The 16,302-nt window shown below is 46.6% G+C and overlaps 1 protein-coding gene across 5 annotated transcripts in view; it reads left to right on the forward strand.

Annotated features, from left to right (window-relative positions):
- The first annotated feature begins 246 nt into the window (after positions 1-246).
- GAB3 (GRB2 associated binding protein 3) overlaps positions 247-16,302 on the forward strand; it is a 57,682-nt gene continuing 41,626 nt past the window's right edge. For 3 of the 5 annotated variants that reach the window (XR_004777844.2, XR_004777845.2, XM_050713381.1), the window contains exon 1: positions 271-472. Coding sequence is in view for 3 of the 5 variants with exons in the window: in XM_050713381.1 (XP_050569338.1) it covers positions 401-472 (72 nt within the window). In the remaining 2 variants the exon portion in view is untranslated. Of the gene's footprint in view, positions 473-16,302 lie in introns of all 5 variants that reach the window. The other 2 variants (XM_035541545.1, XM_035541544.1) reach the window with 2 other exon arrangements.

Genomic DNA, 16,302 nt, shown 5'->3' on the forward strand with positions numbered 1-16,302 from the left:
GGATTCAGATGAGCTGTTAGGAGGAAATTCCTCGTTCGGAGGGCGGTGAGGCGCTGCCCGGGCTGCCCCATCCGCGGAGGCGCTCGGGACCAGACTGGACGTGGCCCCGGCGCTGACCCCCCCAGCCCCAGCCCCGCGGGGCCGCCTCGGCGCCGGGCTCCGCACCGGGGGCGGCGGCCGGGCGGGGCCACCCCGGGGAGCCGCCCGGACCCGGGGGTGTCGCAGCGGCTCCCCCCGGCCTCCATCACGTGCTCGGCGAGCCGCGGGGCGGCGGCGGCGGAGGGAGGGCCGGCCGAGCCGGGGATCAATGTCATGACTTCCTCCAGCGCGCCCCGGCCGGGGGAAGCCGCTCGCACAGCGCCGGGGAGGCCGGGAGGCGCGCCCCCGCGGCGCGGGGAAGATGAGCGCCGGGGACGTGGTGTGCACCGGCTGGCTCATTAAGTCGCCCCCCGAGAGGAAGCTGAAGAGATATGTAAGTGGGAGACGCTCCCCGCCGCGCCGTCGCGATGCCCCGGCGGCCCCACGCGGGGACGGCTCGGGGGGGGACGGCTCGGGGACAGCCCCCCGCGGGCGCCCCGGTGCCCCCCGAGCGCCGCTCGCCCGCTCCGCTCTCGTTGCGCAACGGCGCCGAGGCTGGAAACCGCGGCTCGGTTTCGGTTGGCGCTGCCATCGCGGGCGGCCTCGGTAACGGAATTGCGGGCGCGGCTGTTGCGGGGAAGGGCAAGGACCCCCCCCCCTTTGGGGGTAGGGGGGAGAAAAGGAAAAAAAAAAAAAGGAGGGGGGGAAAGGGGGAAAAAAGGAAAAAAAAAAGGGAAAAAAGGAAAAAGAAAAGAAAAAAGGAATAAAAGGAAAAAAGGGGGAAAAATGGAAAAAAGGGGAAAAAAGAGAAAAAAGGGAAAAATAGGGGGAAAAGGAAAAAAAAGGAAAAAGGGGGAAAAAGAAAAAAAAAGAAAAAAGAATAAAGAAAAGGGAAAAGGGGAAAAAAGGAAAAAATAGGGAAAAAGGGGAAAAGGGGGAAAAGAAAGTAAAAAAGAAAGAAAGGAAAGAAAAAAGGGAAAAAGGGGGGAGGAAAAAAGGAAAAAAAGGGGAATTAAAAAAGAAAAAAAGGGAGAAAAAAGAAAAAAAAGGAAGAAAAAAGGGGAAAAATTAAAAAAAAAAAAAAAAGGAAAAAGAAGAAAGGAAAAAAAAAACCACCCTAATACTTGACATCTTAAGTCCCGGCTTTGTTCGGATGCTCGGCGCTTTCCATGCCACGTCCGTGCCGCTGTCATGCACCAGCTTGGTGCACAGGGGGCGGTCACTGGTGAAAAGCGCTGCGGGGGGGCTTGGGGACCCCGGTGGTCCCTCGTAGGTTGCGGTGTCCCTGGGCACGGCCATGGAAGCGGCCTGCCACCTGCCCCGGCTGGGCTGCGTGCCCTGTGGGGCTGTGGCCACGCGTGTCCCCACCGCTGCCCGCGTCGCCCGCAGCGTTTGTCGCGCTCACTTCTGGTTTATCAGCGTTTTTCCCCGGGCTGCTGATGTTGGCTTTTTGTCGTGGCATGAGGAATAGCCACCCAGCAAAGAATGCGGTATAGACAGCGCTGGGTCGGGTGTTTTTCCTTTCTGCTTAACAGCGAGGAGAGGGGCTCGGCTTCTGCTGTCAGCATTGACTTTTAACTTGGTGGAAGGCAGAGTTTCTTCTCTTAGATCATAGTGTGGCATTGAAACGGCTGAATATTGCTTTGTTCCACTAACATTTTCCAGTTCGAAAATAACCATGCTGATGTGTCTCGAGGGAGCTGCAGATAAAATATGGATATCTAATTTTTGTTGTATTTTATAACGAGTGTGCTAATGGCCCTTCAGAGCAGACACCAGACAATGCAAGAGCCACTGATTCACCCAGCTGGTGTCATTAGTAACTCTGTCAGTGAAGCTATTTCTGATGACTCTATATTCATAAAAGGGCGAAGCAGAGAAAACAGAATGTGATAAAAAAAAAAAAGGCTGGGATTTGAAAGCCCCCATTATACGGTTGCGAGAGGATGGCCACAACAGGGGCTCTGCTCAGCCTGCAGGACTCTGCAGCCTGCTCCGCTCCGATTTCACACTACAAAACCTGGGGCGTGGGTCTGTGTTACTCTGCAAACAAGAATCACTGGATTAGCCCAATCTCTGTGGATTAGGCTTTGTTTTCTGGTTAGGGGGATAAACTGCTCCATAATAAAGCAGAAAGAAATCTGCTGGAAGTGCAGTAGAGGTTAGTGCCCTTTCTCATCTGCCTGGTGACACAGGCGATGCTACAAACCAAGTGGAAATCACCTCGGACCTGCTGGGAGCTCTGTTTTTCACTTTTTTTGTAGTTTCACCAGCGTGGCAGCTCGGGCATCATGCGCAGGGTGGTGGGCAGCCCGTGCTGAGCCACCCTGACTGCTTGAAACCAACACGAGCTTGGAAACAAAGCCTGTGTAAACCAACTTCGGTAGGTGTCGAGCATCAGCTGTTCACAGCAGCCTGGCGTTGGCTCTGCTCCTGAGCAGCCAGCAGGCGTAAATCCCCAGCTTTACTCCAGCCCTGGGGCTCAGCTGGCATAGCCCAGGGTCTGGGATGTAGCTCGCAGGGAGCTTCAGAGGGGGGCCTGCCCCTGCCCATGGGTGCCCTGCTCCCACCGTGCTCCCCCAGTTGCTCACACTGGGTCATTTTACTTTTCCCTGAGCTCAGCATCAGGCCCGGGGCTCTCTGCCTGATGAACGGATCCGTTCACAGTCCTCAGGCTCTTGCCATAAAGCCCAGTTAAATTCACTGGGACCTGTGGTGAGGAGACTGGGATCAAATGCTGAATTCAGGTTGGGAGACCAGGAGCTGCGGACAGCCCCCTGAAGCCAGTGGGAATATTTACAGTGCTTATAAAATCAAACCAAAGTGCCTTTGCAAAATGGGACCCCAAAGACCGGAGCATGCCCTGCTTTATGTTTGTTCTCTGATGAAACCAATTAGGTTTTCTACACATAAACAAAGTCGGGATTTGGCTCTAGGTGAGCAGGACGTTGTTTTCCAAACTTTGAGAAACGAAAAGCAGGTGTTAGGAGCCTGTATTTTTCCTGTAACGTCTTACAAAGCTGATGCTCTCAGTAGCGCTATTCTTAGAAGTGTCTTATCATTCCCTAACAAAGGCTGCTCTCTTACATGTGCAGGAAACGAACATGAGATTAATTACCCGCGTGTAACTTTCTGTAAAAACACAGCGCCTGATGCTAAATGCCGAGAATTCATTAGAAAGCACAGGGAGCCTCACTCCAGCAGGCAAATACACCAAGTGTTTTCATAGCATGCGAAATTCTGACACTGGAGACATGAAATCTGCCACTCCAGCCTATCTTGGAGAGGCAGAGGACTCTCCCGGGAGAGCTTTTGGTGTTTGCTGCAGTTCTTTGTCCCCCACATGTGACCTGAAAGCTGTGCTGCTCTCCTCTTGGCTCCCGGGTTCCTCGTCCCTTGGGGCTGGGGGTGCTGGGGGCTCCCCAGGCTCGGGGGAGCTGGGTGTGGGGCGGGCAGGAGGGGAAGAAGCTGCTCTCCAAAACTGGGAAGTGGCGGCGGTGGAGGTGAAGTCTGTCCTGCTCTGACTGAAAATGCGAAGTTTCAGGCGCACTCGGCCCTGCGGGAGGAAAACCTGGCCCCGCTGGAGATTTCTGTTACTGGAAATTAGGAAATTGGATGTCGTGGGAGAACCTGCTCCAGGTTTGATGGGTTTCTGAGTGCCCTGTATTAGAGCTAAATACATCCAGCCAGGGGGTTAGGTTAGGCACAAAGAACCTCGAGGGGAAAAGGTGTTTGTTTGTTAAGAAGAAAAATCAGAAGGCTCAGGATGGTGTTGTTCACATGTCCCAATTCTGTAATGTTAGCCTTGAACAGCAGGTTTTTTGGTGCTTTTCATGTTGAGATACAGCTGATCGCTGACTGATATCTGTTTTCTGCTTAGTGGAGTCAGGGAGAATAGTTTCATGGCCTAGAAAACAAGGGAATTGCTGCAGCCAGTGCAAAATGTCACTACCAGGGAAATAAAGGCACAGAGAGGGCGCAGAGGATGATGCTTAATGAAGCAGGAGCTCGATGACATGCAGAAGACACATTGTTCGTGTGCTGATAAGGAGACTGAATTTTTAGCAGGTGGCCAACTCGAACCTGTCCTCAAATCGCTGTCCTGTCGTTCCTCACGCCTGGGAGCAGCAGCAGGGGTAGTGAGCAGCCTGCCCGAACACCCTTGAGTTCGGTGGTTTGCAGGAGCAAAGGGTGATGGACAGATGCTTGCTCAATGTGAGTCAGTGCAGCTCCGCTGAAGGCAGCACTGCACAGCTGTACCCCAGCTGAAAAGCTATTTTTAATCTTCAGTACTATATGAATTAATGAGGGAAGACCACTTGCTCGAAAAAGGCAAGTTTCTCACTTTACTTCAGGGACTGCATTCTTCAGACTTTATTGAAAATCAAAATTCCTTCTCAGCATCTCTAGAACAAGAGTCCAAAATGGACTTGGGGGCAGAAAACTCAATATTGCACTTCTTAACTCTCTACTCGTTGAGGTGCCTGGGCTGGAAGGGCAAACAGAGGGCTTAGCTAGCCCTAGATGAGCTAACTGACCAGACTGAGACTAATTTTTGAGTATGGCATCTATGCAAGGCCATACAGGGTGTCTGCAGGGAAGGTTTGGCAACTCAGGCCAAGTTTAAGAAGTTAGAGACCCCATACCTCACAGTTACTGCTTCCACGGCAAGTCGGGTAGGTTCACAGAACCCAAATCAGCAATGGCGTAAATTAATGTTTTTGGCTGCAAAAAGGTAGGAAAACGGTGTCCCTGCTGCTGTCTCTGCTGGAAGGGCCATCGGAAGGGCACAGCAGGTAGCAGGAGATGGTTGCTCCTGCCTGGGGGAATCAGCTGGGCCACGACCATGCACCCATTGCCAGGGTTGTACGAGGTAAGAGAATCTAGACGACTTCTCCATTTTTAGCTGAAGTTCTGGTATTTATCAGGAGAACAAACGGGAAGTTACTGGCCACTAAGAAGAAAAAGTAAAGTAGAACTGTGGAAGAGTTTGCTGAAGTAATAGGAACAAGACTCCCCCGGCACGGCGAGGGGTGGGTGGGACGCGGAGCGGCTCTCTGGTCTAGCAAGGGCTGGTGTCAGCAGAGGACACTGCCACCCTCGTCTCAGAGAAATCCCCGGGTGCTGTATGAAGTCAAATACTTCTGCTGCTGCTTTTGGATTTGGGGGAATTCTCCAGAAAATAGCTATAAAAGAGAAATCTGAATTTAACTTCTATCCATCAGCCTTTTTATCCAAATGTGTGCTACAAAGTCTCACCTCTCGTGCTCTGCCCCTCTGAGCAGAGTTACAGCCACCTTTCGTACCCTGGTGGAATCAACATCTCCAGCTCTCACTGAAATTACTGAGGTTATTTAGCCAATTTATGCAAGTTTGTAACCCTAGTTTATAGGGCGGATGGGAATAAGAGTACCCTGTGATGGAGAAAGATCACAAAGCCATTTATCTGCCTGTAATTTTAAGCTTTGTACCTATGTTTTTCCTGTTCTTACTTCATTTTAAAGGCCAACATAAATTATCTCTGGTTTGTATATAGAGGAAAAACTCAATTTTGAGAAAACTATATACCAGATGAAGACTTCTTTAGTATAGAAACTCCTGTGTTGCAGACTCTACATCCCTTTCTTTGTGAAACCCTGAACAAATTGATCTCACTGGTAAAATACCAGCAGAAAATTTATTTTAAGGAGGAGTTTCCATCATTAAACATTTTAATTAGCTCAGTGCAAATCAGACTGTGCTCCAGCATTTAACCATGTTTTGGTAGGTTAAGTGGGATGTTTATTCTAGACTATTTTCTTCCATTTCAAACATGTTTTGGTAGCTTAAATGCAATGTTTAATGAGATACGCTGACTTCTAAGAAAAAAATAATTTCTAAAAAACACTGCTGTTCTTGGCAACCTGAGTATCAGAATGTTAAGCAGAATAATTTCCCTTGGACTATTTATTTGGGTGGGGCCGTAATAGCTCTGAAGCCCCAGTTTAATCTTTGCCTACATGCTTTCAGTGCACAGGAATGTCCAGCTATTGGTTTCTATTCAAAACAGAAACCCACAACTTATCAGGTCTTTGCATTCAAAATAGAGACTTTAAAAAAACATGCTTATTTCAAATAGAGAAGGAAATGTTAGCTTGAGTGGTAATTAAACTTGTGATGCAATCAAACATATATTAGAGGAAAAAAGCATTAAAAGTAGCACTTCGGTGAAACATTTGTTGCAGCATGAAAACTGTAATATGAGTAAACACATTACTTTTACCAGCAATGCACCAAAATGCTGTGAACGTGCATTATGCCAATTTGTTTTTTTATAGGGAAGGGGAGAAGTTTACCCTTATAATGTTACTCAGTAGAGAAACAGTCGCTCCATTTGCTTGCTCGTCCTTTTCATTTGAGTTGGAAATGAATTAGGAATGAGATAAGAAAAAAATGCCTTGTTTGAAATAAAATTTGCATGTCAAAACATTATGTGCAGCCAGATAAAATAGATTTTACTCTTTCTCATTTCTTGTTGAATAAAATTCAAGATTTCAACCTTTTATTATTTTGAACTTTACAATATTCCTGACTTGTTTTAGTTTACGTTGCATCAGAGAAAAAAGCCCTAAACATATAGCCATGCAAAGTTCATTTTTAAAAACTGCTGCATAATTTAGTACTTGATATTTCTTAAAAGTAAAACAAAACTGATGTCTAGCCTCCAGGCAGCAAAGCACTCTCTTTCCTTTCTGAGGTTAACTCATTAATACCTTTCTAATTGCTAGAATGAAACAACTGTTCTTAGAGATGTTGTTATTCCCTTCCTCTGAAGCAGCTGATGCCAAAAACCCCACCTGAGCCCTGCAGTCAGAACTACCTTGCAGCTTTCTGCCAGAGCCTGGGGAGGTGCATTTCAGCTGCTCGGTATCTGTTCCCATAGAGCGTTCTACGAAAAGACAGTAAAATGTCATTATTAGTATGAATTTAAAATTACTTAAATGAAGGTGTTAATTTAAATGGAACTTGGATTGACACCTGAAAGCTTTTGACTCATTTTTGACAATGCATTTTAAAAGACAATAGTTTCTGTGAGCCCCATTAGTGGCAAATATTATTTGCCTTTGAATCCCGAGTCTCGGGGATCGTGGGTTATGTGTTTGTATTTCTGTTGGGCAGAATAATGGTCATAACGGGGCCCTTTCTGAATGTGCAACTGTTGTAATCTCAGCAGAGAGCATAGTTTGTGAACAGTCTGTTTTCACATACCAGACTTGCAAACTGTTTGTGGAAGGTCAAGGATCTTGCAGTTGTGAATCCATTTGTTCAGGCTGACAGGAGCTGGTGGTGCCAAGGAGAAGAGGCCAGTAGTACAGAGCAATCATCGGCCATTTGTTACTTGCAGACCTCACGCTCTGGGTGGTAAAGCCGCTAAACTCACAGAAGCATTGAGCTGATGCCTTGTGAAATCACTTTCTGTAAAGGCTGGGGAGGCTGGGCGCACACGCCTGTGGATGTGCAGACACGCATCTGCCAGCCAGCAGCTCCGGGCTCTGCCGCTGACCCTAGCGTGGAGCCGCCAGCAGGCCGGGGTGGCCATGTGCTGGCCAGACCTCTGGAGACGAGAAGAAGCATCTGACGAGGTGCCAGCGGGGCTTAGAGAGGCAGCGAAGCTGTGGTTGCACAAGAGGTCCCACGCTGCTGCATGAAGTGCTTGCTGCTGCTCCAGCTACTACATCTGTGTTGTTTACTAATATTTACAGTGGAAGCTTTGCAATCTTAAGAAGTTTTATTTTTAATAAGTTCAACATTTTGAACCCGTCCTAATAAAATGATTGAGTTCGCACTGAGGACTTAGATTAAAAATAAGAAGCACTTAAGCAGCTGAGGGAACTCCTTTTCTGAGATACTTAGGCGTCTTGCTCCCACTGAGATAGGATTTGCAAACTGTTCTCATGCGGTACCCCTCTGATGTGAGGGGTGTTTTAAAGCTCTCCACTCGCTTACTGTCCCTGTAGTGGGATTTGGACTGCTAAATGTTGGCTGTAAATGGGAATCTTACTCCTATTTCACTTGGATGCTTTCTGTAATGTCCCTTCTGGACAGATAACCCTGAGCATCGTATCGCCCTGAGCTGTGGATCATATCATAATGGGAAACTGTTTTTGAAAAGTGAGGGGAAAACACCAAATACATTCCAGCATTATTTCAGTATCCTCCCCAAACTCCCGCTTTCATCTCTGCTGAGCCTGAGAAATGTTCAGGCTGAAACATCATTAGGACAAGCAAACAAGAAGGTCAGAGGCGAGTCGGACTTGCATAACGAGGAGCCGTCATGGTGGTGACACTGCCTGCTTCCCTTGGGCATCTCTGCGCTGGGTTTGCAGAGTGGAAACCTCATAATACTGGCTTGTAAAAGGGAAAAAGCATTTACTGAAGTGTTACTAGACTGCAAGGCTTTAGCAGTTTGGTTATGAAAAACATGTTCTTTTTTTTTTTCTCTTTTTTTCAAATTCACAACTGAAAGTACTGTTGCTATGTTACTGCAATGGTGTGTAGGCTGCTAAATAAATAGAGGCAGTTTAGTCCATGCCAGAAATAGAAAGCCAGGTCAGAGGTGACATTTGGGACATGTTGAGAAAAAAAGAATATATAATTATTTCTTTCCTTCCTATCATTCTCTTCAGTCTCATTAACCCCGGGCTTACTTAGAAGGAAATTACAACAGAATTTTGGGGCATGTGAGAGTACTAAAAAATGACACCTCTGGAGTTTCACTGAGGCTTTTGGTTTTGTTTCTTGCGTGATCAAATTTGTAAGGGAAACTCTGGTGGAACCATGGCACCTCACGTGCTTCTGTACTGCATGGCTGCTCTGGGGTACCCGAGGGATGGGACACTGCCAAGAAGTCCCTCTGAAAAGGTGTGCTCGAGAGGGAAAATGCAACAAAGAGAGCAAGCTTTGAGAAAACACGCTGCCGTGAAGCCAGAAACAGGAAATCTGAATCCATTGTCCTTTTTGGGACAGCCTGGCGGGTGACCAAGGCCCAGGCATACAAAAACACGCGTAGGCCCTTGCGCAAGTGCCCCTGGGTACCTGCCGGAACCCTTGGCCATCTCAGCTCCACTGTAGGCTCCAAATCACACACGAGCTCTGGGTTTCACTCACCCAGAGTCACCTCTGGTGGCACCCCCAGCCTGTGATCACAACCCAGCCACCGAGGGAGTCTCTGGGGGCAGGACCCTTCCCCGGGCCTGCTCTGGCACCGGAGCGGCAGTGAGCTGCCAGGTCTTGCCCTGCCAGGGGGCGTGGGGCAGAGCACTCTACTCCTCCGTCGGTCAGTGGAGCGGCTTTGTGATTAATCTGGAAGATTATGTATACATATATACATAACTTACAAATACATATCTTCAGTTGTAAACAAATTATTGATGTGGGGCAACAAGAGGCGTCCGGTTTCTTTGGGAATTAGGGGAGAAGCCCACAGCCGTAACCTAAAGCAGTTTGGTGCAGGCAACCCCTTAGAGGTTTCTTTGTGGTGTTTTTGTAGTTCCACAGATCTGCTGCTTTCCTACCAACCAAAAACGTAAACGTACCTCCAATCCAAGAGAGCTTTGGATCCAAAGTGGGAATCTGAGGCATTCCAGAAAATGCCACGTTGACCATAAAACTTAAAGAGGAGAACTAAATTAGAGGGTACAACAAGAACCAATGATGCTAAGCACAGGTTTTCTTGCTCCAAAATTGCAGGGCTTTTGTAATTCTCTTTTTATTTGTTAGCATATGTTGAATGGAGGGCTGGAATTCCAATGGCTAGGAATATTTCCTTACATGATGGATTTGAATAGCTGATTTAATAAGAAACTTTTCCTGATTTTCAGCTACAATCCAACTCCTGGGTGCCTTTAGACCTGGAGCCACAGAACCTTGATGAGGTTCTGTGTCAGCACATGAATGAGTTGTTCAGGACCATCAGGTTTTTTTATTTATTTACATGAAGAATTTGCTGCTGCTGTGATTGGAGACATTTGCTTTTTCTAGCACGGACAGTATTCAACCTCGGGCTGAAGGAGCGGGTTGTCAGAGGCTTTCTTGTCCCCTGTGGAGTTCAAGCTCTGGTTTGGGCTCTCTCAAATCCGTTACCCTTGCCAGAGGTTGCATTTATCTCAGACTCTAAGGAGCAATTATTATGATTTATCTGTCTTTGGAGTGAAAAAGATTTTACCAGGCATTTCCTACACAGAAATCTTCAGCCGGGAGAATTGCAACCTACAGCCCATCCTTTCCAGAGCTCTGTTGCCCACGCTCAGCAAATTGCCCAGCCTTCACCACCACCAGCAGCATTGCTAAATGGAAAGGAGGATGAATTACACCCTCTGCAGCTCTGTTATGTTATCCTCCTAAAGGACCTATTTGTCTCTCATTGTATTTCCAGGTCCTCTGTGTTTGACATGATCTTCTAAACTCTAAATTTGGTGTATCAGCTGGTGAGTTAAAGCTGTCTGCCCATTAGAACATTCCTCGTGGGCTGCAATGATGTTTGCCAGTTCTCTTTGCTGGGGCTAGCAGCTTGAATGAAAACTTATGTCAACCAAAAGATGTCTGACATGGCCAGGTTTCGGATATGCTATAGATAGCCAGGTGAAGTGTAAGTTTGTTTACACCACTGCTTTAAGTCCCTAAGGGCTCCCCTTACCGCGGCGCTTACCTCATGGTGGCTGCAGAGAGGCTTTGGTGAAACCCGCCATCCGAGAGCAGAGGATGCAAGCTGGGGGGTGAAGAGCCAGACAAAGCTTTCTCGAAGCTGTCGCTGTACTGTCCTTTCCAGAACAGGGATGGAGAGGGAGAGTCACAGAGATGCGCTTGGGTGCTATGTCTCAAGAACATTTCCAGGCAAATGATTTGCATGCAGTTTAGCAGCCTGAGCTAGGTGAAGATTTCAGCAGTGTCGGCCCTAATTCTCAATGTTCAGAACTTACTGTGCACCCACAGGCAAGTTTCTGTTTGACTCGTTCCTCAAGAGCTTACTGGATTTGGAAATGGAACTGGGATCTCTGTATGAGCATAACAATGTAGATTTTCATTCAGAGATTGCTGTGGTGTTTTTTTTTGTTGTTTGTTTGTTTGTTTTGAAGAAAGGAAGTGTTTTACACACCATCCATGCTTAGGAATAAAAGATAAGGAGCAGAGGAAAGCAAACTCAGATATAAGACCCCGTCCAATTAATAGCCATGGCACCCAGGACCACTGTGTTGCAGGACAGCTGGTCACTTCTGGCGTGAATCTAGCATTGCTGTGGTCAAGGCACTTGCTTGGGTTGGATAGATGGTCATGCAGAGTCACTCCAGGTCTGGTTCACAGTCTCAGTGTAGGGCAGGATCTTCATGAGTCGTTGCTGGGACTGGCAAGAAAAGGCAAATGATGCTGCAGAGCAACAGCAGCAAATAGGTACAGTGATGTAGCACAACTCAGTCTAGACTGTCAAGCAAGAAACCTTTGCTTTTTGAAAAAAAATGTACCTTTAATGGACAGAAAGGCCAAGTAAGCATTGTCTTTAATAAACTGCTGGAATTGGGCAGGTCTGTGGTCATGCTGGAGCATTAGATCTGAAGCTTTCATTTGCATTTATCGGCTTGCACAAAGCTGTCTGAAATACCTTTTTGTCCTCTCTGGAAGGATTTCAAATAAAGAGTACTGGGCTCATCAGAAAAAAAGTCCTGAAATAGAAATGGCACCTCATATTCTATAGAAATACCAGTGCTTCAGAAGAAACCAGAAGCCAAAAAATGAAACAGTCTCAAATTCTAACCCATTATGACTGCATTTCTGGGCAACATTTAAATAAGCTGAGCTGTTTCCCCCACATATTCCTCACAACTAAGAGCAGTACCTTATGACTGCTGATATCTTGTCTTCATTAAACACTGAAGCTGAATATGAGTTGAGAGCCAGGCTTCTCTCCGCAGTGGGTTATCAGCTCTTGTACCAATTGGCTGGGTAGAGATCAAGGACAGAGCCGTGGTCCTCAGCAGCAAGGGAATGGGGAAAGGAGGGCTCTGCCTCCAGGTAGGGACCCTCACCTCTGCCATTATCAGAGCTCCTGGTAGCTCCAGTGTAGCTGGAAGAAATGGTATGAGATATGGGAACTGTGGCATTTATTAGCTGGCAATTGGAAACGGAAAATAATGAATGGATAAGTTAAAATGCAGAGTTTCGGTTGATTTTGTGTTACATCCTTCACACAAAACATTTCCACTCAAAGAGACTAGAGCCAGACAGCATTATGGCGAAAAATAAAAGCAGAGTTACACAGAAATGGGTAACTTCTTCAAAAGAGTAAACTGTCACTGAAAAAATCTCACTTTCTATTTGAGAGATAAAATCTATGCACGGCACAGCCATTTTTGCTTTGCGAGGCGTAAGATTTGCATGACTCACAGCCAGCAGCACGCCAAGGACCCAGAAGCAATGCATAATACAGAAGCAGGTGCTGGCTGCTGGCTGGGGGATTCCCGCTGGTTCTGTGAAATAGTGATGCTGTTTGGTGGGGCAGCACCAGTCCGTAGCTTTGGGACAACATCTTCAGCCTCACTCTGCCCTCGACCGCAGCTGCTGGGCTATAGGAATGCCTCCGCTTTGGGCTATAGAGCAGCTCTCTCCATGTTTTGGGTTTATTTCCTACAGTTCCAGCTCCTCCAGCAGTGAAGTCCAGTGGCCTGAGAGATTTCATGTGCCCCCTGTGCGATTTGCACCCTCCCTAATGACTGCAGCCCTTTGGGAACTCTGGGGAAATACTCGTCCACTTCAGAAAATCTCTAAAAATCCGTTCTTTGTTTAAAAACTGACCAGACTGCATCTCTCTTCCTCCAGCATATCTGCTTGTTGTGTCTGTGGTTATTGGGCTCCATTTGCAGCTATGCCATTAGAGCTAGATTCTGGAAACAGCATCTTCAGCACTAATAGCCCAGAGCAGCCATTGCCACCTCGCAGTCACGTTGCACTGCCATGCACCGTCAAGGCTGTTAGGAGCTGCTTATTTTTTCCGGTGCCTGTCTAACAAACCTCTGTTAATCCAGAGCAATATATTCCTTTGGGAAATTCCAATAATCCAAGCTTGGTGCCAAGCTTGGGGATAGAGCAAAATTCTGTCTCGCTAACCAGTTTATGTCTACTGCTGATGAAACAACCACCATTATGTTGTTTCAAGAAGCTCCATTTCCAATGTAGGCATATAATCTACAGGAAGATTATATACATGCATGCTGATGCATGGATTTAAATCAATATAATTATTCTCATAAATGTCTTGCTCATATGTTCTTGGTCCGAGTGACATGTTTTTCCTTTATCTTAAGCCACTTTCAAGGCAGTATAAACTAAACGAGGAAAAATGCTCTTTTTTTTTCCACTATCAGTGGCATAGTTATGCCAACAGATACATGGCAGCTGTGCTGTGCTGGTAAAACTACAGACAAGCCCTTGGATTCAAACAGCAATGACACAAGCAGTCATAATCCCTGCTTCCCCACAAACCATCTCGACAAAATTCCTTTTATTATCTTGTGTCTTAAGACCACAGTTCAGTTTTGGTGGCTCTTTTGCCTTTGCTGTATTGGACTGTGAATAAAAAAATCCTCGAATCCCTCCTGGGAGCCCCCAGCCAGGGTGCTTGAACGTGGTGGTGCACCAGCATCATCAGCCGAGGATATTTCGATACTTCACTACTGGACCTTTAAAGGGTGCTTAGCAGGGAGCCTGCTATGTTCTGGGGATTCTCAGGAAAATATTTTTTTTTTTTTTCCAGAAAATCATGCCAAAATAATGATCTTCCATAATTATGTTCCATACGTACAGCAGCTAAACAACAACAAAAAAATCCAGGTCTGTATTTGCTGTTGGTAAAATAATACTCTCCAGAGTATCTGTCAGCATAAGGACTGTGAGTCAAAGTGGAAGGTTTTGTGTAAGTAAAGGAAAAATTAAACATCATTCCCTGTCTTACTGTAAAGAAGCAGAAGGATGTGAAAAAATACGTTATTCTGGCTCACATTTGTTCTACATAAAGTGAATTTTTGGGACACTGTACGTGCTTGCTGCAAAACAGTTAAATAGGAAATAGTGAAATCCACCATGAATTTTACATAACTCTGTCTTTCGTAACATACTTGGGCAACAGAAGAGTCAATGCAATAATCTGACCATGGCTTTTCCATGCTTGAACATTGGTGACTGTCTGGAAAAGTACGTGAAGTACGTGCTACGTGTGTTTAGTGAATTGGCTGAGTGAGAAAGCCCCTTCCAAAGAAACTTAAACTTGTTTTATTTGCTTGGGTAAGGTGACTTGTGCTGGGAAGGTACATAACGAGGTAAAAAAAAATTAGTTTGCTACCATTTCTAGTTGGAGATGGTACCGGCTGGCACCGGGAGCTCTCGCTGTGCTCAGACCCAGCCGCCTGGCTTGTCGTGGGGCTGCCCTCATGGGGCTGGGGGCTGCTGTAAAGGCACTGGAGAAGCCTCCAGGGCAGCAAATGGAAACACCCAAGTGCTGGAAAAACAGCAACCTTCTTCAGGAAGAGAGCAGCCTGAAGAAACCTCATCGGTTTGAATCCCCCAAGCCGGGCTTGGTGCCCTTAGTCCCAATGTGAGCCATCCTGTGACTGCGAGAAGATCCACAGGGCTATTTTCTCCTCTTCACCCTGGTGTGGACATTATCAGCCTGTCTTCCTCCCTTCTGCCTTCGGAGGGGGTCTGGAGGGTGAGAGGAGAGGCTGATGACTGCTGACAAGGGCCCTGCCATCGCAGATACCCCTTCTGCTTGTAGTGCTTCTAATTGCAGTGGGACGGCTCCCTGGAGGAGCGCTGGCCGGGGCGGGCAGTTATCGCCCCGCTAGCGCAGGGTGGTGCCTCCCCTCTTCCCAGTACCCGCACGCTGCCGGCGCCTCTTCTGGGAAGGGGCTGCGGGCACCGCTAGCCAGGTGTCATCTGCCAACAGGAGGCCCAGGCAGCTTCACCCCCTCTGCTTTTGCAAGCTGTCTGGCTATGTCATATATCCTGTTTATCCTGGATTTGCTCAGCTTTTTAGTGAAAGTGTCATTAATTACTAATTTGGAATAAGAAAGGCTCCATCGGTGTACGCATATTGCATTTAGTGGTTCAGTTCGTAATTGCATTTTACTGAATACAATGTCTTTGGGAAAACTCTTAGTTTCACGGTGTCAAGCCATTAATTAGCCAAGGACCAAGCCAGAAGCTTGGTGAAGACCCTCAGCTATCCCAAATCACTGACAGCAACTGTTGGTGGATCTGGTGCTTGGCTGCCAATGGGGATGCGCCTCGCTGCTGTGTGCTCCCCTGGCTGCAAATGCAGTGAGTACTCAGGTACCCCCAAATTCCTTAAAACTCCATCCTCCTTTATTTTATTTTCCCTGTAAATCATTATGTATGTATATTGTAACTTCCTGACAGCAGTAGTGCAATAATATAACAACAGCGCACTACATGTGCCGTAAGGCTCCACTTTCTTTAAATATTAACACTGTCATAGAATAGAATATGAACATAATGTGATGGGTTTAAAAAATGAATTCAAACAATCAGCAATACCAGAAGCTCTGTAAGTGCCTCATTATTGTTGCAGAAGTATTCTCTTTTATCTGTGGGTCATAATTTCCAAGAAACAAGTAAAAAATGTAAACACTTCCAAGCATTCATCCCTTTGGGCATAGGGTGTGTTAAGCAAAAAATAGAAAGAAAAAAAAAGAAAAAAAAATCTTTATGGACAGAAAAGAATTGTTGGCCAGGGCATTTCAGACAGAAGCCAACAATGGCTAACCTAGCAAACAAGAAAGAAGAAATTTGCAAATGGTTTTATCACCTTATTCATGGAAATTCACCATTCATGTCAGCCCTAAAATGAATTCTTCTTCAAGTTTAAAAAACCAACTAGAAACTTTTTTCTGTAGTGGATTTCAATGCAGGAGATGGTTGTGGTGATTACTGGTAAGCACATAGCAAATAGTCTGAGAGGTAGAAACCACAGAGCTGGAAATCAGACCTCAGCTAAGCTGGGTCAGATTCTGTGCTTGATTACACTGCATGAATACGTTATTGGAGGGCACATTTCCAGCTTTCAGAAGTGAGAAAATAAATTCAGATCTTAATTTTTGCAAAGCAGACCAGAAATTGCAGAAGAATACGGCATCATTACTTTGCTGCACTACTTGTTTAGAGGTGCCCTTTTAGTAA

The sequence above is a fragment of the Cygnus atratus genome, chromosome 13 (genome assembly GCF_013377495.2).
Source record: "Cygnus atratus isolate AKBS03 ecotype Queensland, Australia chromosome 13, CAtr_DNAZoo_HiC_assembly, whole genome shotgun sequence".
Classification (NCBI taxonomy): domain Eukaryota; kingdom Metazoa; phylum Chordata; class Aves; order Anseriformes; family Anatidae; genus Cygnus; species Cygnus atratus.